This window comes from Citrus sinensis, chromosome 3 (assembly GCF_022201045.2).
Source record: "Citrus sinensis cultivar Valencia sweet orange chromosome 3, DVS_A1.0, whole genome shotgun sequence".
Taxonomy (NCBI): Eukaryota; Viridiplantae; Streptophyta; class Magnoliopsida; order Sapindales; family Rutaceae; genus Citrus; species Citrus sinensis.
In genome coordinates, this window is record NC_068558.1 from 42,138,953 (window position 1) to 42,161,467 (window position 22,515).

The window sequence follows — 22,515 nt, forward strand, 5'->3', positions numbered from 1 at the left end:
GATAACTATCAGATAATAATAATTAGTATAAATTTAATATTTATTTTTATAATTACGCAGTCATTAACTGATCAACTTAGCTAATCTCTTGTTAAGTTGAATGAAATATTTTAAAAAGACTACATGAATTAAAAAGATGAGTTGAGGAAGCAAGTAGCCATCATTCTAGTTTGTCCGCACAATTGATAATAATAATTAAAAAAAAAACAAATTACAAAGACTAGCGAGCGTCACCGCTGCAGCTCAAGTGTTTGTGGCAAGCGATATAGCAAAGAAAGAAAGAAATGGCGTTATGGATGGACGCAGAGTCAGAACCCAAAACGGAAAGCGAGAAAGCTGACCTTGATGCTATTGCCGCCCTAAAAGAATCTGCTGCCATTGAACTCAAGGTACTTATTTCACTTTGTCATTTCTTCAAACACCTGCTAGGGGCGGCTTATTTTTATTTTAAGCTAAGTACCAGTTCTCATATAAGGTTCTTTATTAACAACGAACTGTCCTAGACATAAACCCAAGATGCGTTAATTGATGCCAACTTATAAGTATATGCTTTTGCTGATTTATTTAGAAGAAAAATGTTGTTATATTATCTCTTTTGTTGGCTTTGCAGGAAAAAGGCAATGAGTATGTTAAGAAGGGTAAAAAGCATTACTCTGATGCTATTGATTGTTACACGAGGGCGATAAATCAGAATGTTTTAAGTGATTCTGAGAATTCAGTTTTGTATGCAAATAGAGCCCATGTTAATTTATTACTTGGAAACTATAGGCGTGCTTTCACCGATGCTGAGGAGGCACTCAAGTTGTGCCCAACTAATGTTAAGGTGGTTATTTTGTGTTCAGGGTCTCATCCAAATCAATTTTGATATTCTGGTTGGATTGGTTTTTCAAATTGAGCAATTTTTTTTTTTTTTTAATGTTGATTAGGCACATTATCGAGCAGCCAAAGCATCATCTTCATTGAATTTGTTGAATGAAGCGAAATCATTTTGTGAAAAAGGACTAGAGCAGGACCCAGATAACAAGGAACTGAAGAAGCTTGCTGTGGAGATTGATTCAAGGAAGCGGGAACAAGAGGCGAGGGAGGCTCAAGTTTCCAAGGCTGTGGGCGAGGCTAAGGTTTGATTCTTTGACTGTTTAACAATTTTTTGTGAATAACTGTAACTCTGTAAGGCTCACAGTCTTCTTCTTCTTTTTTTATAATCGAAATTATGCAGAATCTTCTATCTGCAATTGAAGACAGAGGATTGAAGATAGGGAAGGCAACATTTCAAGAACTTACTGGATTGAAGAAGCCATTTTTAGATAAAAATAATATTCTTCACTGGCCAGTTCTTCTTCTATATGCAGAAGTTATGTCCAGTGATTTTATTGAGGACTTCTGTGAGACAGACATGTTTGCTGCTCATCTTGATATGATATCCATTTTCAGAATGCCTATTTCACTTTAAAAGTTCATATTTAACTAGCGTAGAGCATGCTACTATGCCTTTTAAATGTTGTGCCCTTTGTAATATCCTTAGCTATCAAACATGTTTTCAGAAAGTTGTCCACCATTGGCATGGGATAAAGAACACAGTTATACTCGTGAAGCTATTGAATTGTACTATGAGGTAACCCCTTCTTGTGACTCCTATTGGCTTGAGCTTTCCATTTTCAGATATTTAATGTATGTTACACATAGAAAGAGGTTGCTTTATTAAGTTGAGGCTTTCAATGAACAAGAAATTCCTATCTCCTGATTTCTCAGGCTGTTTCAGGAGTTAGTCTATCAAAAACAAAACTTCTCCGCTATTTCCTAGAGGGTACTGCAGGTGCTAATGCGGAAAGCATCAGTGAAGAAGAGAAGGATGGAACTCATGGTTCCACTTATGATTACTCTGCAGGTATGGTGTTCTCTAATCTTCTGTGCAAACTTCCTCAGTCAAGTAACGTTTCATCTAATTTTTTCATAATCATTTTGTTGTTTGTTTGATATGTCGTTTGACATCTTACATCCAAAGTTTTGGTGTTCTTTTTCTACTGTTGTACTAGGGGACAAAATATGGTCATAATGATATTTTGTTTAAGTTTTAGTGGGCCATCTTGTTGATTGCATTTGACAATCAATAGTGTGTGGCTTCAGGTCGTTATGTAGCAGTTTGTCACTTTCTTTCATCAGCCTCTAATAAACAATTCTTTTAGTTGACAAAAATCAGGTTTCTTGCTGATTTGATGTTCTGTAGTATCATACTAGATCTTTTTCACCCGAGGACTGATGCAGGTCAAGTTGTGAGGGTCAGATAGTTTCTCCTTTTATGGTTGTAGCTCGAGTTGATTGGTGTAGGAAGTAGAAGTCTCATTACTAATCGTATTATTATACAGAGTTCCTCATATATCTATTATATCCACTACCATGAACCTAAATTTGTCTAAATCTGCATCTCTCTCTTTCTCTCCTCTCTTTATTGGCTTAATCTTTTGTGGCTGCTTGAAAGCTAGAGATGAATCACTGCCACTTGGCTGAAATGCACTATTGTAGTGTGAGAGCTGTGATGCTTAAGTATCTTCTATCGGATACTCCTCTCTTTTCCCTCTTTTATTTGTTCCTCTTCTTTCTTGCAACTAGTTGTACCAGTGTCTTCATTATGTTAAAAAAGAAGACTCCTACATTGTTTGTTTAAGTTGTTCTTGATGCTCATTTACTCTCTCCTTGTTAATATTTATAAATTCAACCCATTAATTTACAGGATATATAAGTTTATTTTACCTAAACTTCCTATATATATAATATTTTTTTCTTTTTGTCCCCCTCAGGTCAAGGCTCTTCCAGATGGGTCAAAGTAAATGAAAAAAGAAAGCTTCATGATGTTCTGAAAGAACCAAACTTCATAATCCCAGGGATCCCAGGTCTCTATTCTCTCCACACGGCTAATCTCCTCAGACACGCTATAACAATCACAACCACATATTCACGTCATGCTGCAGTGAAATATAAAATATATGTGTGTTTCTGTTGGTTTATCTTCTCATTCTATTTATATGGATCTGTGCATGCAGTATTTTATGTTGTTTCAAAGACCTCCCGCTTCTACAACGAGTTCAAAGGTGGCAAATGGTCTCCTCCGCCATGACTTAGTAGCATAATTGAGATAAGCAGTGTTGATTTTTGATTTATCTTTTGAAGATGGATCTTGTCAGGTACAGGCTCCGCAAAAGTAATTTTCATGGTACCCAGACAGAACCTCAAGCCGAAGTGTTTCAGCACTTCAGAATATTTACACGCGTGCCAACAGTTGCACATCTAGTGGTTTATTGCAAGACTGTTATGCAATTGTTATGTCCTATGTATTTTCTTGGAAGATTGATGCATTAGCTGTTTAGGTTATACAACTTTCATAATGATTTTTTTTTTTTTTTTTTGAAAACATCCAGCAAGGAGTTGAAACTGAACAGAAGTGGTTTTTAACGCGATTCTACAACTTTCAATACATTTTTATCTTTCAGAACCCTTTGCATTTGACGTTATTGGTTTGAATAATTTTTTACTTCCGAAAAATGCGTATTATTGATTACAAGGAAAATAAGGGAGATAAAAATTTAAAAAGTAATTAATAAGTTGGCCTAAAAATTTTAAAAGTAATGAATGAGTTGGCCATCAATCATCGTATCCTTTCATTTGTTACTCAAAAAGAGTTTGCGCATCTTGCGTTATTATCTCGGTAAATTTGATCAGCATTGACAGGTGGTTCCTATTAAGAAGCAGAATCAGTTTCAAATTCTGCCAAATATTTCTCGTGATTCGGTCTTCCATTCCATTTTGGAATCTTTGGAATCTCCTATTCTACAGGAACTAGGAATCTCCTCTCTTTCTTCCGCTTTATAAAAACAAACAACCTCAGAATCTTCTTTTTATTTCTGCACATTTCGTCATTTCCCATCTCGCGTCTCTCGTTCTTCTTCAATCTCATGGATGCTCTTGCCTGCTCTGCGTCCAACCTTAGCCCTCTTCTTGGTGGTGCCGCCAATGCCACTGCCGCCGCAGAATACATCTGCGGCCGCTTTGAAGCTGTTTCTAACAAGTTTGTTGACACTGGCTATGCCATAGACAACACTTACCTTCTCTTCTCTGCCTATCTTGTATTCGTCATGCAGCTTGGCTTTGCCATGCTGTGCGCAGGCTCCGTTCGTGCCAAAAACACCATGAACATTATGCTCACCAATGTCCTTGATGCTGCCACCGGAGGCCTTTTCTATTACCTTTTCGGCTTTGCCTTTGCCTTTGGCAATCCCTCCAATGGTTTCATTGGCAAACATTTCTTTGGCCTCGAAGCTTTCCCTTCGCCATCGTTTGACTACGGTTACTTTCTTTATCAGTGGGCCTTTGCTATTGCGGCAGCTGGGATCACAAGCGGTTCTATTGCTGAACGAACCCAGTTCGTTGCATATTTGATCTATTCATCATTCTTGACCGGTTTGGTTTACCCAATAGTCTCTCATTGGTTCTGGTCATCCGATGGCTGGGCTAGTCCTACAAGAACGGATAATAATCTCTTGTTTGGGAGTGGGGTCATCGATTTTGCAGGTTCCGGAGTTGTTCACATGGTTGGTGGCATTGCTGGCCTCTGGGGCGCCCTCATCGAAGGCCCTCGCATTGGTAAATTCGATCACAATGATCGTCCTGCAACTATGCGGGGACACAGCGGAACACTGGTTGTTCTAGGCACATTCTTGTTATGGTTTGGATGGTATGGGTTTAATCCAGGTTCATTTGTATACATTCTCAAGACCTACGGCGAAAGTGGTTCCTACTATGGCCAATGGAGTGCTATTGGAAGAACTGCGATAACAACAACACTCGCGGGATGCTCAGCTGCACTCACCACTCTCTTTGGTAAACGCTTGATTGCTGGACACTGGAATGTCACTGATGTTTGCAATGGTTTGTTAGGCGGGTTTGCAGCAATCACAGGGGGCTGCTCAGTTGTAGATCCATGGGCAGCGATCATTTGTGGGTTTGTCGCGGCCTGGATTCTCATTGGGTGCAACAAGTTAGCAGAGAAATTCAAGTATGATGATCCTCTAGAAGCTGCTCAACTTCATGGAGGATGTGGAGCTTGGGGGGTTATCTTTACCGGATTGTTCGCAAAGGAGTCTTATGTCAATGAGGTTTATCCAGGCAAACCCGGAAGGCCTTATGGGTTGTTCATGGGAGGTGGCGGAAAGCTTTTAGCAGCACATATTGTTCAAATATTGGTGATTACTGGGTGGGTGAGTGTTACAATGGGGACATTGTTTTGGTTGCTTAACAAGCTCAAGCTGTTGAGGATATCAACAGACGAGGAAATGGCAGGAATGGACTTGACAAGCCATGGTGGATTGGCATATGCCTATCATGATGATCTTGATTCGACACAGAAAGGTGGATTCATGATGGCATAGATTGAGATCCCTACTTTCCTAGATTAGTCGATTTCTTATTGATATTCTGGTTTCCAAGCATAACTTTATTCATCCTGTACAGTAAAAAATAGTTTCTCAGAGAAATTGTTTTTGAGATATAAACAGACTAGACATTTTGTCTGAATGTTTTAGCTTTTGTCATAATAGATACTTCTCTTATTAATAGCAACACGCTATGCCTAACAGAGTAACATCATGTACCGATTTAACAAGAAATAGTTGTGAAAGTTATAATTATTTAAATTTGGTATCTGGAATCAAAGTGGCCTTGCCAGATAAATTTTGTTATTTCTTTTAATCAGCCAATAAACATAATTTATAACAAGTTTAAGTAGCGGTCGTATATTCTTCTTTTGTTTAAAATATCAACATCTAGAGAGGAATTACGTTTCTGAAGCAGAGAGTTTATTTTTAAATTATTACATGTAAAACCAAACCAAGACCCGTGATTGAGCTGAAAAAAACCTCTGCACCGCAAGGCCGGTAAAATTATCAGATGGAATTTGGTAAACAAACCCCAGACAACCTTCAGGGATCCATAAATGTTATTCTGAAAGCTACTGCAGCAGCAGATAGTTCATACTTCATAGACAACACATTTATTATTGTGATGCAAGTCCTTAGCAATGTGCTGCTTAATAAAGTTGAATAGAAACATTTTTGCTGCAACACATGCCAAACTATCTCACATTAGAGTAGTTTTCTTCACACACTCACAGTTTGCACATAAAAGGATGCAATTTCCATGTAAACACCAAAATATACCATTTCATAAGAACTAATGCAGGGCTCAATAGATCCTCTCATTCCTGCATTTTAAGCACACAGCGTAGGCAGTCCCCTCCATGCATATAATGGAATGCCTCGTTGATCTCCCAAAGAGTCATATTGTGAGTTATGTACTCATCAACCTTAATTTCCTGCAAAGCAAAGGAGGTGAAAAATATGTAGAACCTCAACTAAACTTATGGAATATTGCAAAACTAAAGACAGACTACATCGAATTTACCTTCTTCATGTACTTGTCTACAAGCCAAGGCACTTGTGAACGGCTCTTGAAACCACCAAAAGCTGTTCCTTTCCATACACGACCAGTCACCAACTGGAAAGGACGAGTGGATATTTCCTGACCTGATGCAGCAACACCCACAATAACTGATGTTCCCCAGCCCTGAAAGTTTTGAGCATATCAGAAGTGTTCTACCATTTACACATCATTCTTTGATACAAATTCAGGTACCACTGACCTTGTGACAGCATTCCAAAGCTGCCCTCATCACAGAGACATTGCCAATGCATTCAAAACTATAGTCAACACCACCATCCGTGAGATCGACAAGGACCTGCTGAATGGGTTTGTCATGGTCCTTGGGATTTACAAATTCAGTAACTCCAAAATTCTTTGCTGCAGGTTTCAATTTGCAAATATAAGTACATAGCCGTAACAAAAGAGAGATGAAAATTATTAATAAAAGTAACAGAAGCACAAGAAACAACTTGAAACCCAACAACACCAAATAGGAAAAGACAACTATTTCTTGCATGAATACCAAATCATAAATGGTATTTACTTGATGATACACACGACATACCTCTATCAAACTTTTTCGGGTCAATATCTATACCAATAACACGTGAAGCTCCAGCTGCCTTTGCACCCTCTGCCACCTACCAAGTTAAAATGAAATTAATCTGTTAAACAGTGTAGCATCAGCACAAGAACATGATTATAAGGTCCCATTCCAAGATCAAATATTTATAAAAGTAAAGAGAAGGAGGAGATGATGAAGAACAAAATAGAAAGCTACACTGAATACTCACAGCAAGGCCAACAGTCCCAAGGCCAAAAACAGCAACTATAGAACCCGGCTCTACTTTTGCAGTGTTCCAAACTGCTCCAAGACCTATAGAACACCAGACAAATTGAACGGGTTAGGGCTATTACAAAAGAATTTTCTGGGCACCTGTAGCAACTAGTTCAGAGAAACAAAGCAAAATAAAGTACAGAACACTTGGGCACTGACTAAGTTTAGGTATGTCAATGGGAAAGCTAGAATCTACATTCCTTTCGTAATTGTACTTCAGTAGATTTCGTTTTGAATAAACATGCCGTTGGAAGATTAAGTATGACATCTAGTAATGATATGAAGAAACTATGGCAATATCACAAATCCATACCAGTAGGAACACCACAGCCAAGAAGGCATACTTTGTCCAAAGGAGCTTGTGGGTCAATCTTTGCAACACTAACATCATGCACAACTGTGTACTGGCTAAATGTTGAGGTTCCCATGAAGTGATAGATAGGCTTTCCATTTATCGAGAAACGGCTCTTGCGGTCATTCATCATGACACCAGCACCAGTGGCACCCCTAACCTTACCACAGAGGTTAGTCTTTCCAGACTTGCAAAACTTGCACTCTCGGCATTCTGCCTGGTAACAAGGGATGACATGATCACCTGGTTGAACCTCGGTCACACCTTCACCAACACTCTCCACAATCCTGAGTCACAAAATATACGTATTAATAACAAAGGGTCAAAACAACTCCTTCCGAATATAAGACACCATAGGCAGCAGAAAATGTGATGTGAGATAAATAGTGTAAATACCCAGCAGCCTCATGACCTAGGATACAGGGGAAGAGACCTTCAGGATCCTACCAAGGAAAATCAAGCAGGCTTCAGATTAACAGCACAGAAAATAAAAGCACCAAAGAAATCAGTTAAAATATAAGAAAAAGTACTGGTGTCTCAAACACAAAATGACCCTTTGCATTTTAAACAAAACTAAGGCCCAAAGGGAACACAACCATCAACAGCATTTCACATTAGCATAAATTTCTGGCATTTACTTTGTAAGTAAACACTAAACCAGAAGGAGAGTGGACAAAAGGGTTACCTTGCCGCTCCAGGTGTAAGCATCAGTGTGGCAGAGAGCAGTGAAGAGAATCTTGATTCGGACCTCGCCAGCCTGAGGCGGAGCAACCTGCACATCCTCAATCACCAATGCCTTGTTGGGTTCCCAGGCCACCGCCGCTTTACAGAGAAATCACAAAATTCACAATTCAAGAATCAGAATCACACCCAATAAAATTAGACTTCTCAAACTCAAAACACAAGATTGATAATAATACACCATGAAGCGCGACCGATAGATTAAAGAGGGGGGGGGGGGGGGGGGGGGGGGAAACACCTTTGCATGTGATGACTTGACCTTCAGTAGACATGGCTGCTGACAATGAAAATGAGAATGAAAAACAGACCACAAAAAGAAACGAGTAGATGCAGATAGATATTATTATTCAAAAGGGACGTGACACGATCTGAGAGTGGCTGCCGGCAACAGAGGTGAGATTTTTCTAAAGTAGCTCCCTCTATTATTGATTCTACCAAACACACCAAAAAAAAAAAAAAAAGGCTCTATTATTGATAAAAGGCAAAGAAACAAAATTGGTTGTATTCGATTTGAAAACTCTTTAGTTTTGATTGCATTACCCGAGGGCGGCGTGGGCTTCAGTTTTTGTTTGGTTGATGTCAATAAAATAGAGTGGAGCTTTTAACACTCCTCAAAAGTTCTTAAAACACCCCGTTTTGAATTTTTTTTTTTAAGATATTCCTACTTAATTTATAAAATACCAATCCATAAATTAAAATCAATCATTTTTTTCATTAAATCTCCCCTTAAAAAGATTATATCTTTTAATTTTTTATTTATAAATACATATAATCCTAGAATCTCAAATGATTTTCCTCTTGTTACATAATTTTTTGTCTACATAATTCTTAATTCTAACTTTAAAAAATTTCAATTAAAATATATAATATAAATATAAACTGTAAAATGGTGTGGGCATAAGAAGTTATTAAAAGAATAATTTATCTAAGCATAGGTAATTTCAATTAAGGAGAGGATTTATAAGAAATTTAGAGGGGTATCAAAAGGTTATGAGCTTTACTTCGACATCGAGCCGAAGTTTATTGTGACCCCCCATTATATATTTCTCAATAATTTTCACACCACCACGACAAAGGATAATTTAATATATAGATTGATACACTATAAAAAAAAAGACAAAAAAATTGTCTAAGTTGATACGTAGGGTGTATCTAATACGCAGTGTTAGCCATATTGCATTATAGAGTATTGTCTTAGGGTGCATCGCATTAAGTTGTAATGCAATTACATGTTTAGTGTAGTATGGACTATGTTATATAAATAATATTTTTTTATATTAATGGTCAAATGAAATTAATATTTCAGGGTTTTAATATTATATTTTTAAATTATTATTAAATGATTATTTGTATACATTAATTTTGATTTAATAATATACTATTATTAAATATTAAATTATTACAATATTATGTTATATGATTAATAATATTATATTACAATATAATATATTTCTATATATTAGTTATTATAATATAGTATAATTTAATGTTATATTGAAAAAAATATAATACTATATAATTATATAGTATAATATAAATATATTATATTATAAAACAATAGAATATTAAATTATAAATTTATTTTTATTTGATAATGTCTAATATAATTGTTTAATTTGAATTTAGTATTTTACTAGAAAATAAATTATTAAATAAAAATAAAATATTTTTTACGTACTTAAAATAAAATAATTAAAATATTTTACATCATAAAAGTAAAATAATGTATTTTCATTTATTTGTTAAATATTTAAGTTTACTACAACCTTAAAATTTTTATTCAATTATAAGTCTAAATTAATACTTAATAAATTTAAATTTATCATAATTTATTAAATAATAAAAGTTAAATGATTATATTTAAAAATATGGACTGTGTTTTAATTCAATAGAACCTTAAACCCTACCCTCTATGGGGTTTATTTTATATATCTTTCATTGTATTAAGTTGTTAACCACTTATTTTAATGCAATTAGAAATTATAGCCAAACATGGGTTAGCATAAGAACATTTTTTTTAATACAATGCAATACAATGTAATATAAGTTACCAAATATGCCCGTAGGGATGAAATTATGTTGAGTAGGCTGAAAAAAATATAAAAAAGATGAGGGTTTTAAATATAATTTAACTTTGGTTTATGCAAAGTTTACATTATTTTTTTACCTCATCAAATTTATAGTTTTTGTGTCATGATTTCTTAATTTTGTTGCTTCTTGTTATAACTAGAGTTAGTAAAATTGGTGACCAGTCATGTTCATATCGTGTTACTTTCGTGTCTTGTCAAATTTAGACCATTCCAAACACGATTAATTTAATAATCATGTCAAAATATTGAAACCCTAATCCGACATAAAAATAAATAAGTTAGCTAGTACCTCAGTTAATATCTATATTTTTAACAAAACTTTTATCAATATTATAAAATATATATATATCTACGAATAATATTATGCATTTACATTATTGGAGTTTTAATTGTATATATACGCAATATTACATATCAATATTTTAAATATAAATGTCTACCAATATTGTACACATTTATGCTATTGAAGTTTTGAATTTATAAAAAAATGTATAAATGAAACATCGTGTATATGCTCATCCTTTCCGAAAAAAAGAAGAAGAGAGAATCATGTTCAATATTTGAGTTTTAATGACAAGAAACTAGAAATTAATTTTAAAAAAATACAATCGTGTATTGATCGGGAAAATGGTTCCACAACTTTAACCCTTACCCAACACAAAAAAAAAAAAATCGTGTTAACACAGACCTGTCTCATTTAATAATTGTATCAAATTTGATAACGTATATCCATTTATTTATATTGTGTTTCTGTTAGTAAGGTCATGTCAAATTTTATAAACTCTAGTTATAACCACAGTTGAACCAAAGTTCTATACAATAAATTCAATAATATTATACTTTTATATGTAGTTGTGTTGGGTCGTTGTTGTCGGGTCGGGTCAAAGTAGAACTTGGCTAAAACAGGATTCAATGAAACAAAACGAACGTGACTGGTGGCTTGCTAAATCAAACCACTAATAGCAGCGTAAATTTACGAGAAACACCGATCGGATAAGAATTAAGAAATTAGAGAAAAGTATAAATATATATATATATACATATATATATATATATATATGAGTCTTCCTATAATACAGTGCTGTTTGTGATACAGCCGCTCAACAGTAATAAGGAAACTTGAACAACCGGTATTTTACCGGTTGTTCATTTAATAATTTAAAAAACAAATTTTTTAATGCGGAAAAAATAAAAATAAAATGGAAAAAGTCAAGGAAAATTAGTAAATATTGAACACAAACAATATTTAAGGGGAAAAAATAATATTTTGCTTGAATAAAAGTTAAAACAATTAAAATAAGTATGTCTCGATTTTTTTGGTTAAATATCAATATATTTGGTGACATTCCAAGTTAATTTAACACGTACCTAATTTTGATTACACTTTCTCACAAATTGGTTTGCTTATCTCCACTTTTTGATCCACTAGTTTTACGTTGAGTATTCCCACTAAAATCGTACAATACGCATATTTTGGGTTAAATTCGAAATAAAACCATTTCTTGTTAGATTAATTTAAAAAATGGGTAAAACTTTCTCCACATTTGGTTTCAATATTTCAACTATTATTTCACTAGTTGTACGTCTAACATTTCAACTAATTTGTGAAGCTTCCAATTTTATAGGTTAGATAACGATATTAATTTTTTTGTTTGATCAGTTCCAAGTTTTGGTAATGCTTCTCCATTAATAGCTTCATATTTTTCAATTTATTGGTCTCTTACTTTTGCGTTCGTTATTTCCGCTAAATTCATCAAGTACCAATATTTGTTGTTAGATTCCAAGTCATTTGAATTTTTCGTTGGATATGTTCCAAGTTTTCGTTCTACTTTCTCTCTTAATGGTTCATATATTTCAACTAAATTATCTCAAGTTTTACGTTAAATATTCCAATTAAATAGTTGAGATTTCAGTTATTAAGGTTTGGTACCAAGTTTGGTTTCTATAAATTTATTTTGGTTATGTGGATCACCAATTTTGGTTGCTCTTTCTCCAATGGTGGTTGCCGTATTTCAATTAAAATTTCACAAGTTTTACGTTCTGGATTTAAGTTAATTTGCCGAAATTTCAATTGCATGGGTTAAATATCATTAACATTTTTCTTGGTTTGATTTGTCTCGGTTTGAGGTAAATAATTCTCACATTTTTGTTAACATGTTTCAACTTATTGATTCACTGATTTTGCGTTTAATATTCCTAGTAACTTCGTCGGGTGCCAACATCTGTTGTGATATTTCAAGTCATTTTGAATTTTTTGTTCCAAGTTCGCGTTCAACTTTCTCTTTTAATGGTTAGTGGGTTTCAGCTAACGTTTTCTCCTATTTTACGTTAAATATTCCAATTAACGCGTTTAAATTCCAATTCCCAAGGTTAAGTACCAGGTTTGGTTTGTAGATATTTATTTTGGTTACGTTGGTAACCAATTTTGGTTGGTCTTTCTCCATTTTTGGTTGCTGTATTTCAATTATTGTTTCACAGGGTTTGCGTTCCTTATTCCAGTTAATTCGGCAAATTTATAAATATTTTGGTTAAATATCATTAACAATTTTCTTGGTGTGATTTGTGTCGGTTTTGGTTCATAATTTTCACTTTTTGGTTAACATGTTTCAACTTATCGGTTCACTAATTTTGCGTTCGCTATTTCTGGTAAATTCATCAAGTACCAATATTTGTTGTTAGATTCCAAGTCATTTGAATTTTTCGTTGGATATGTTCCAACTTTGCGTTCTACTTTCTCCCTCAATCGTTCATATATTTCAACTAATATTATCTCAAATTTTATGTTAAATATTCCAATTAACTCGTTGAGATTCCAGTTATTAAGGTTTGGTACCAGGTTTGGTTTTTAGAAATTTATTTTGGTTATGTGGATCACCAATTTTGGTTGCTCTTTCTCCAATTGTGGTTGCCGTATTTCAATTAAAATTTCATAGGTTTTACGTTCTAGATTTCAGTTAATTTGCCGAAATTTCAATTGCATGGGTTAAATATCATTAATATTTTTCTTGGTTTGATTTGTCTCGGTTTGGGGTAAATAATTCTCACATTTTTGTTAACATGTTTCAACTTATTGGTTCAATTCTTTTGCGTTTAATATTCGTAGTAAGTTCGTTAGGTACCAAAATCTGTTGTGATATTCCAAGTCATTTTGAATTTTTCGTTGGATCGTTCCAAGTTTACGTTCTACTTTCTCTTTTAATAGTTAGCGTGTTTCAGCTAAAGTTTTCTCCTGTGTTTTACGTTAAATATTCCAACTAATACGTTTAAATTCCAGTTCTAAAGGTTAAGTAGTAGGTTAGAGGTTAGTAGGAATTTATTTTGGTTACGTTGGTAACCAATTTTGGTTGGTCTTTCTCCATTTTTGGTTGTTGTATTTCAATTATAGTTTCACAGGCTTTGCGTTCTTGATTTCAGTTAATTCGGTAAAATTTCAACTACGTGCGTTAATTATCATTAACCTATATCTTGGTTTGATTGTCTCAGTTTTTGGTTAATATGTTTCATTTTTTGGTTCATAGTTTCAACTTATTAATTCGGAAATTTTGCGTTCGGTATTCCTACTAAGTTCGTCGAGTACCAATATATAATGTCATATTCCAAGTAATTTGAATTTTTCGTTGGATCTGTTCCAAGTTTTCGTTCTAAGTTCTCTATTAATGGTTAATGCGTTTCAAGTAACGTTTTCTCTAGTTTTACGTTAATTATTCCTATTCCATCTTCAAATTACCAGTTAATAAGGTTACATATCAGGTTTTTTAATGGTTAATGTGTTTGAACTAACGTTTTCTCTAGTTTTACGTTAATTATTCCTATTCGGTTGTCAAATTTCCAGTTAATAAGGTTACATACTAGGTTTTTTAGAATTTTTTTTTGGTTAAGTGGATCACTATTTTCGGTTGTGGTTTCTCCATTTTTCGGTTGATATATTTTCAATTGCAATTGCAAATGTTTTGCGTTCCGTGTTCCCAGTAATTGGATTAAAATTGAATGATGTGGGTTAAATATCTAAAATATTTTCTTGGTTCAGTTCAGTTGTCTCAGTTTTTGGTTTGCTTGTTTTAACTTATTGGTCCACTGGTTTTGCATTCAATATTCCTACTAAATGCCTACATGTACCAATATTTGTATTGAGATTCCAAGTAATTTGAATTCTTCGTTGGATTAATTCGAAGCTTTCGTTCCATTTTCTCCCATAAGGTAGTCGTGCGTGTATATGCAATGAGAGTTTGGGAGTTGATAATTGAGGTAAAATGGATGGAAAATGGTTTCGGAGAGTGAGTTTGGAGACAAAATGTGTAAGAAGTGCGCAATTTTCAGCGAGAGTGAGTGGGGAGAGAGACCTCTAAAAAATTGAGGAGGAAGACAGTGGAAGGAGGGTAGCCGCTATGTTTGGGAATGAGTTATCAAAAGCGTAGCACATGCGGCTAGCCGCGAAATGAAGGCGGGTAGCCGCTATGTTTCTGGAATGGGTTACAAAAAGTGATGTACATGCGGCTAGCCGCGTATGGAAGGCGAGTTGCCGCTATGTTTCTGGCATGCAAGTGAATTCAAGCGGTTAGCCGCTTCACAAGAAGAGGTAAGCCGCAAACTTTGTGTCCATGAGCACTAATTTCTGTAATTATACTTTGAACGAGTATATTCAATTATTTTCGTATAGGTCCTTTTTAAGCGTTTAAAAATAACACGTAAGGAGCTAAAAAACTGAAATCTTGTTGATGTGGTCCGTAAATTTTCAAATACTCATTTTGATTAAATAATTTGCCTTGTAAAATATACAACTTTATACAATGAAAATTGATAATTTGTTATAGAGATTATGAAAGGAAGCCTTGAGCTTTTAAGATACAAAGTCGTGGACACAGTAAAGTGTATTAGCATTAGGAGTATGGAAAAGTGAATTATTTGAGTTGGTACCCTCTTTATAACTCGTCGTACCCTTTTTATAGCTCTCATTGATCATTTATGCCTTGAGCTTGATTTTAGTTAGGGTAGAAAGTTTACCTTTAAATAAATATACTAAATTATCATTTTTTCATGTAATTGTTATCATCAAAATTAATGATTTCTTCGCCATTTAGGCCAACAATTTTAAGAGAACGAAAGAACCAACACTTAAATTGTCAAACAATATTTTCTATTCAAACTATTTAATATAAAAACCAGTAAAAAACTAAAAATTTTAAGCCATTTCACTGTTGTCTCCAACCCCTCCAGGCGTCAAATGAGGCATTTTTGGTCAAATGAACAGAACGAAAAATATTTTTAGTTATATTTATTTATGAAAAAATATTCTAATTTAACGTAAAATTGAGAAGAATTCTTAAGTTTCGAAAAACATACATTGTAGTCTCTGGTGTGTAGAAAACGAGCATTTAAAAAATGGTAAACTATTTGACATGTGCTTTAAATCTATCTATCCAAAGGCTTATTTGTTTAACAAGAACATATTCTTCTCCCCACCTGTTTTCAAATTCTTGAACAAGGTTTTCAAGATCAGAAACCGAAGGGGCCTTTAGTTGGACAAACCTGTAATACTCATTTTATTCCACATAACCAATTGGTGCCGAGTTTAGTTTTTCATTGTCCTTTCTCATTTCCCAACAGCCAAACAACAATTCCAAACCGTCCACCATTTAATCTTGCACTTAAAAAAGAAAAAACTGAAATCAAGTAAAAAGAAAAAACTGAAATCAAGAAAAACAGAAAACTTGTACAGAAGCGTACACATCAATTGATTAACCATTACATGTACAATTTCTTACTAAATAAACACCCTCACATATACAAAAAATAATAGGGCCGTCACAGTTGCTGTACGCCTGTGCAGTAATTGTAATCTTGCCGGAACACACATGTTTGTAAAATAAGCACCCTCAGCCAAAAAATAAGAGGGCCACCCATCAGCTAACCCAGGTTAGTGAACTCGCGGATTCTACAACAACAGTAGTTGCTATACAAAATACCAACAAATGGGGTGGCATCACAAAAAATTTGCCAACCTTTTACCCTAACGTTGCTACAATGCTACAAAATGGTTCGGCAAACAAAAAAAAAAAAAGACTGCACAGTCAACCTATAACTTGCGCGCTTCTTGAATAAGTCGACACCTAATCTTGTTAAGCGGAGATTGCACCAAATAAAGAGCTAGAAGAAGGCGAGCGTGATCCGAGTCATGCTGAAAAAGTTAAAAAAAAAATAACCTTTTTTAAAAAGTCGATCTTCATCTTGCTGATATAAATCCTTATTTGTTAATCTAATACAGAAAAGATATTATACACCAATAAGATACAACTGTACAAACCTGATAAGAGTCATGGACAACAATACAAGGACTATCCATATACTTCATCACATAATAGCCGCAATCAAAATCATTTGGCTGTTGTGGTAGACCAGCTTGACGACAGATTTGAAAATTTAAAAAACTGAATCGATTACCAAAAATTAATGGTGACCTATTACTCCATTTGGAGTCAAACTATGAATGAATTGACATAGATAATGAATTTATGCCTATACTGCATAATGCAACTAATTCTGTTTTCAATTCAACTAAGCACCCTACAAGAAGAGATTACCTTATCGCTTCCAATCCCTCTTTTGGATCTAAGCCACTTCATGAACTTCTTGATCCTTGATTCGTTCCAGAATGTGATGGGAAGTATATTCCTATTGGGCTGAATGTTGTCATATGCAACATTATGGAGATAAAAGATCTGCATGAACAACATGATGGGATGAAGAAACAACGTTGAAATATAACTGCCTATTGGACATAACAATGTCACTATAGCAAATAAGGTAAATGCAACCTGCAAAAAACTTTATGTAAGAATATCAACATCGTGAACGGTTGCAAGCATTAATAAGCTACATAAATAGCTTAAGTGTGCACATTTTTAAAAATAAGTTCAAGTGTTTCATACAACTACAATTACAAATATTATAGATTAAACGGGGGTTATGCACAAAGATTCATAATTTAAAACACAATCAATTGTAAGCAATTACAAGCGCTGTAATTGAGTTATCCACAAACCTTGAAAATCTTGTTGGCTTCATCTAATTGCTCTATTAGTTCCTCGAGCGTGCGGATGCGAATCCCTTTAACTGTTGGTTGGAAAATACGTCGCACTTCAGCAATATGATCACTTGCACCATTAATCTTAATGGCCATACCTCCATCTTTTACGCCCATGATTTTCGAAAACATTTTGGGACAAAGTTCTAATTTCTGACCATGAAGTTCAATTATATTCCTTTCAGGTTTAAACTCATTAACTAACCAATGGCATAACTTCCTCTTCAGCTTGCCACATCTGAGTTCAAGCAGGCTTTCAAATCCTATTTCTCTTATTGCTTTTTTCTTCTCTTCCGATAAACTCTTACCCAGCGCACAAAACCGCTCAGGTACACACTTAGTTTCCACTATTTCATTGTCACCAGAATGTGAGTTTGAATTACCCGAATTACCCATCCTTTCATCTCTCTTTTTGTACCTTGCCTTTTGTTCGGGAGGAAGTTCTTTGTAGGTTTTCCCAATATGTTTTCGTAACTGTAAAAAAGGTAATGCATATGTTTTAAAACATAAAAAACCCACAAAATAATAGATGTACATGCTACATTTAATGAATATACTAACCCCAAGCGTAACAGACAAATCTGAATTTTCACTTCTCAACCGCTTAACTTCTTCAATGCTGCAAAACCATAACATCTAATTAGTGTTATCTGGTATCGGTGTGTTTATTTGTCGATAGGTAAGTCACAATGACTACTTACAAGTAAGAGACAAATCCATAAGTTGAAGACGTTGGAACTGCGTCCTGACCATTTGCTCTTAGAATAGGAGCACCTTTTTTCTGTAAGCCCTCTGGTTGTCGTTTACGCTTTCGTTGCTGACTGTCCATTTGTATTCTTCCAAAAGAAAAATTTTAGATAATTAAGGGAAGGATAATTATTCCATCAATATGTATTATATTTTTTTAAAAAAAAATAGTTCCCCCACCTGCTATTCCATCACTGTACTCCTTGCTTTTTAATCTATTCAACACACCATAGACGATGGAATTCATGCAAATATTATAATTTTATTTTATTTTTGGCTTTTTTTCCTCATTTATACCAATGAAGCACAAGAAGACAAAAATACCAAAGTAAAGATCTTTACCTTTGCCCATGACTAATACCTAAACACACTTCACAATAAATGAATGAAAGAGTGAAAAAAAAAATTGAATATAATAAACGGAAGGGATCAATAGCCCTCATTTCTTACTACAAAATTAGCGAAATCTTATTATTTCAACAACATAAAATTTTATGGACATTTATCTTTGCTACATACAGTAAAATCATGACTATTATCGTGTCCTCAACTTAGCATCATACAAACAAATTTCACCGTGAATCAAAGTACAATGCTTAAAAAAAATTATAAAAAAAAAGCATTGAAGGTTGCTGGGAAAGAGGAGTAGGGGCTGATGGGCTGTAACCAATATGACAAAACCCATGAATTATTATAAACACCTAATAAAGGGATGGTATATCAGAGGGATTGATACCTGGAATGTACTGCAGCAAAACAGGGCCCCTGAGAATAAAGAAAATTTTTGCTCAACATTCCAAAAAAACAAAAGAAAATAGAGCGTCTTGTCGGCTCTTTTCAAAAAATTATATTGTTGTAACTTACACAAAATTCCACTTACTACAATCGCAAGGGCCAATTGTAAGATTAAGATAAAGGCTTGCTTGCTGCACCAGCTTCATTAACTTCAGCAGATCAGAATTCCCCTCCAAGTAATACTAAAACCAATTAAAATAAAAACAAAAAATAAAAAATAGCAAAACATATATTGCAGAACTTATTTTAAATATTACCCTAGATTTGAGACTACAAGCAAACATGCCCTCTGATAAAAACAAATTACATGCCATGAATAAAATTATTACAAGTCTACCCAATAAATTGTCACAGTTATAGTGATTACAAACCTTTCCTAACTTCATTTATCTTCACCAATGAAAATAAGTCAACATTTAACATTCTTTCACAGTCAAGTACACCAAGTCTTACAAATAAAGGTTTAAGGTTACAAAGCATAGTTACTTAACATTTATCGTAACGCAGCTTAGACAATTCTATTACGATAGAAAGACATTTGTCTATTTCTTATAAACATGGCAAGAATCACATCCAAGGTCCAGTAAATTCAACAACAACCCCATACAGCATATACCCAGCACATACCCAACTCATTGGCTGATATGCAGCACAAAACGATAGAATATTATCATAAAACCACCACAATATCACTGGATTCAAATATAAGAATAATCGAAATATAATCGTTCAATTACATCATTACCCCAAATCAGGAATACTAGCGAGACTACATTAATTCATGCCACTGGCAGCAGCACATTCTTTAATAAAATCCTTCAAACATCAAAAATCGGCTACATGTCAATCTAGAATTTAAAAGGAAATATACAATAATTTTTTGGAGAGAAGAAATCTCTTTCCACTTATATTGAAGATAATTCAAGAAAATGAGAAGCCCCAATTCGCAGCTCATCAAAACAAACCCCATTACTTGCAGTTGCTTGATGCTAGATAGTGCAACCTCTTTTTTTTTTTTTTTTCCTTTTTGTGAAAAACATAATCTCAAGATAAAAAAAAAAAAAACACAAGCCCTACCAATTATCTTTCAATTATCAATCCCTGGAAATCATCTCAAAATTTCAAGTAATAATCATAAACTAAACTGAAACTTCAAGCATATTTAAATGACATGATAAGATTTTTTTTCATATATTAAATTAGAGAGAGAGCTCACCGAAGTTGTTGGGAGACATAAGAGAGAGGTACAGCAAGAGAGGTGATTGACGAGAGTGAAAATTTGAAGCTGTGAGTGACGAACTGAAGATGCCCTCGAGAAGTTGAGCGACGAATTGAAGTGAGAGTGATAGATCGAGTAAGCTTGAATAAACGGCACTCCTTCGGCTACATCTTTGCTCTTTGCTGTGATGGGTGGTGAATACTCTTGAATAACAAGTTCTTATCATCCAAAATTCTGGATGTGGGAGAAAACAATAGGAGGGAGAATGCGAAGGCTTTTATTATGATGGAGAGAGAGACAATCCAACGGCTGAGATTTTTTAGTTAAGTTAATTGATGAAATAATTACTGCCATATTCGGTCGCCAAAATGAGTTATCACACATATTAACCATTGGATGTATTTACTTCTATCTAACGGTTGTCATTTTTTTTAATAAAATATTAAATTCAGCTGTATGAGATACAAACGCTGTATTACAAGCGGACCCATATATATATATAATGGAATTCCATTTTCACGAGAAGTGAAACGACCACACACTAAAAAACCAAGGACAAGTACACGCATCTACAGAGCCAGATCCAATCTTTGCACGTGGGCTCACGCGTGCAAAATGAATATTAGAGAAAGTTGAAAAAACAGCAGAAAACAACACACAAAAGAAAAAGAGGTACCCCGCCCCCCACATCAATGGGATGATATATCCAAAGTCCAAACCATAAACTCTCTGTCGGTGTCTTCAACACCATGATACCCCTGGTCAAACAGTAATTATACTGTCCACTCATCTTCTGCCACATGTCCATGTCAGCCAAGATAATGCAGTCGACTCTTTGACCACGTCAACCACTGGAACATTACATTAATATCTCTCACACTCACCAACAAATAAGCGGATGAAATGACGTGAGATTATTCTAAATTAATTAAAATTTTTAATTTAAAATTTAAGAATATAAGTGTATTAAATTTTTATTGAAAGCATTTTACCGTCTTAATAATTTTATTAATTCGAATTTAAATTAATTAAAGTTTAATATAATCTTTAAATATCAAATAATTTAATACACTAAAAAAAAAAAATCCTTAAGACATTAAGCCAGCCCCAATTTTGATTCCTCTCACATCTGAATTAGTTGATCCAATAAAATATTCGAATATCAAAATAATTTAATACAAAAAAAAAAAATCCTTGACATTCAGCCAGCCCCAATCCTGATTCCTCTCACAGTGTAATTGGTATCTCTGACACTACTTTTGCCTATTCAATTTAGAATATACCCAACCACTACCTGCCACGTCAGTAATGGTCGGTTTAACCTACATTAAGACAACGACGTGTCGTGATGTGATATGTCCACGATTCATAATGAGCCCCATATATATATATTTTTTCCATTTCCAATTGGAAGCAAAACTTACAATCTTGAATCACACATACTTTCGTCTCTCATTTTCTTCTTTTAATTTCTTTCTTCTTCCTTTACAAAATGGCTGACGGTGGTAGTAACAATCTAAGAATCATCGTGGAAAGAAACCCTCCGGAATCAAAACTCAACGAATTAAACATCAAGTGTTGGCCCAAGTAAGTAGTGATTAAAGCTTCTTAAAATTAAATTTCTCTTTCAAATACATAAATTAATATATGTATGTATGTGTTTGAATACTCATCTGGGTGTTTTTTATTTTTTTTTGGTGTTGGTTTGAATAAAGATGGGGGTGCTCGCCGGGAAAGTTTCAGTTGAAGTTTGACGCAGAGGAGACATGCTATTTGCTGAAAGGGAAGGTGAAAGTTTACCCAAAAGGTTCATCAGATTGGGTAGAGTTTGGTGCCGGCGATCTTGTTACAATTCCGAAAGGACTCAGCTGCACTTGGGACGTATCAGTGGCCGTCGATAAATACTACAAGTTTGAGTCAACTTCTTCTTCATCGTCGTGATCTTGATCATATCTTCTTTTCAAATTACTTCATAGCTTTTCTTTTCTTTCAATTTTTTTTCTCTGTATTTATCCATTTTTTTTTTTGGATTATTGTAGAAATTATTATTTAAAAAACTCACAGTCGAGGAGTAATGATGTTTAGTCAAAGAAGAATATGGGGTCTCATTCAAACACCATGTTCCTGGCGTCTTTAAATAAACTTTTTTAATTGCTTCTTTGACTGGTCAAAGGCTCAATCAAA

The 22,515-nt window shown here is 34.2% G+C and overlaps 5 protein-coding genes across 19 annotated transcripts; 3 read left to right on the forward strand and 2 right to left on the reverse strand.

The window, feature by feature from the left end:
* On the forward strand, positions 1 to 3,469 carry LOC102629295 (uncharacterized). Of its 2 annotated transcripts, XM_006479344.4 has the most exons (8): positions 6 to 389; positions 611 to 823; positions 927 to 1,118; positions 1,217 to 1,417; positions 1,532 to 1,612; positions 1,750 to 1,885; positions 2,796 to 2,888; positions 3,039 to 3,469. In XM_006479344.4, the coding sequence occupies exons 1-8, from the start codon at positions 285 to 287 to the stop codon at positions 3,110 to 3,112; spliced, it is 1,095 nt and encodes a 364-aa protein (XP_006479407.2). In that variant the 5' UTR covers positions 6 to 284; the 3' UTR covers positions 3,113 to 3,469. The 2 variants fall into 2 exon arrangements, with proteins under 2 accessions (XP_052294847.1, XP_006479407.2); XM_052438887.1 differs by lacking the exon at positions 611 to 823 and having other exon boundaries at positions 1 to 389.
* Positions 3,470 to 3,683: 214 nt separating this feature from the next.
* On the forward strand, positions 3,684 to 5,808 carry LOC102629580 (ammonium transporter 1 member 4-like). Its single transcript, XM_006479345.3, has one exon. It carries the CDS (start codon positions 3,948 to 3,950, stop codon positions 5,418 to 5,420), a length of 1,473 nt encoding a protein of 490 aa, XP_006479408.2. The 5' UTR covers positions 3,684 to 3,947; the 3' UTR covers positions 5,421 to 5,808.
* A 135-nt stretch (positions 5,809 to 5,943) lies between these two features.
* Positions 5,944 to 8,866, reverse strand: LOC102629862 (alcohol dehydrogenase class-3). Its single transcript, XM_006479346.4, has 9 exons — positions 8,638 to 8,866; positions 8,344 to 8,480; positions 8,055 to 8,101; positions 7,620 to 7,945; positions 7,263 to 7,345; positions 7,034 to 7,109; positions 6,689 to 6,846; positions 6,451 to 6,612; positions 5,944 to 6,361 (listed from the first exon to the last, which is right to left on the reverse strand). The coding sequence occupies exons 1-9, from the start codon at positions 8,669 to 8,671 to the stop codon at positions 6,245 to 6,247; spliced, it is 1,140 nt and encodes a 379-aa protein (XP_006479409.2). The 5' UTR covers positions 8,672 to 8,866; the 3' UTR covers positions 5,944 to 6,244.
* Positions 8,867 to 16,179: 7,313 nt separating this feature from the next.
* Positions 16,180 to 20,618, reverse strand: LOC127901162 (uncharacterized). 14 transcript variants are annotated; one of them, XR_008053281.1, is made up of 9 exons: positions 20,329 to 20,617; positions 19,198 to 19,294; positions 19,054 to 19,082; positions 18,272 to 18,406; positions 18,132 to 18,189; positions 17,529 to 18,044; positions 17,068 to 17,301; positions 16,791 to 16,914; positions 16,180 to 16,664 (listed from the first exon to the last, which is right to left on the reverse strand). XR_008053281.1 is itself a non-coding variant. In XM_052437680.1 (9 exons), the coding sequence occupies exons 4-8, from the start codon at positions 18,397 to 18,399 to the stop codon at positions 16,838 to 16,840; spliced, it is 984 nt and encodes a 327-aa protein (XP_052293640.1). In that variant the 5' UTR covers positions 18,400 to 18,406; positions 19,054 to 19,082; positions 19,198 to 19,294; positions 20,329 to 20,616; the 3' UTR covers positions 16,180 to 16,664; positions 16,791 to 16,837. The 14 variants fall into 14 exon arrangements, 13 of the variants coding, with proteins under 13 accessions (XP_052293640.1, XP_052293643.1, XP_052293639.1 ...); XM_052437680.1 differs by having other exon boundaries at positions 16,791 to 16,885; positions 20,329 to 20,616; XM_052437683.1 differs by having other exon boundaries at positions 16,791 to 16,885; positions 17,068 to 17,205; positions 20,329 to 20,603.
* Positions 20,619 to 21,737: 1,119 nt separating this feature from the next.
* LOC102630153 (uncharacterized) lies at positions 21,738 to 22,515 on the forward strand. Its single transcript, XM_006479347.4, has 2 exons — positions 21,738 to 21,918; positions 22,047 to 22,515. Exons 1-2 carry the CDS (start codon positions 21,824 to 21,826, stop codon positions 22,270 to 22,272), a joined length of 321 nt encoding a protein of 106 aa, XP_006479410.1. The 5' UTR covers positions 21,738 to 21,823; the 3' UTR covers positions 22,273 to 22,515.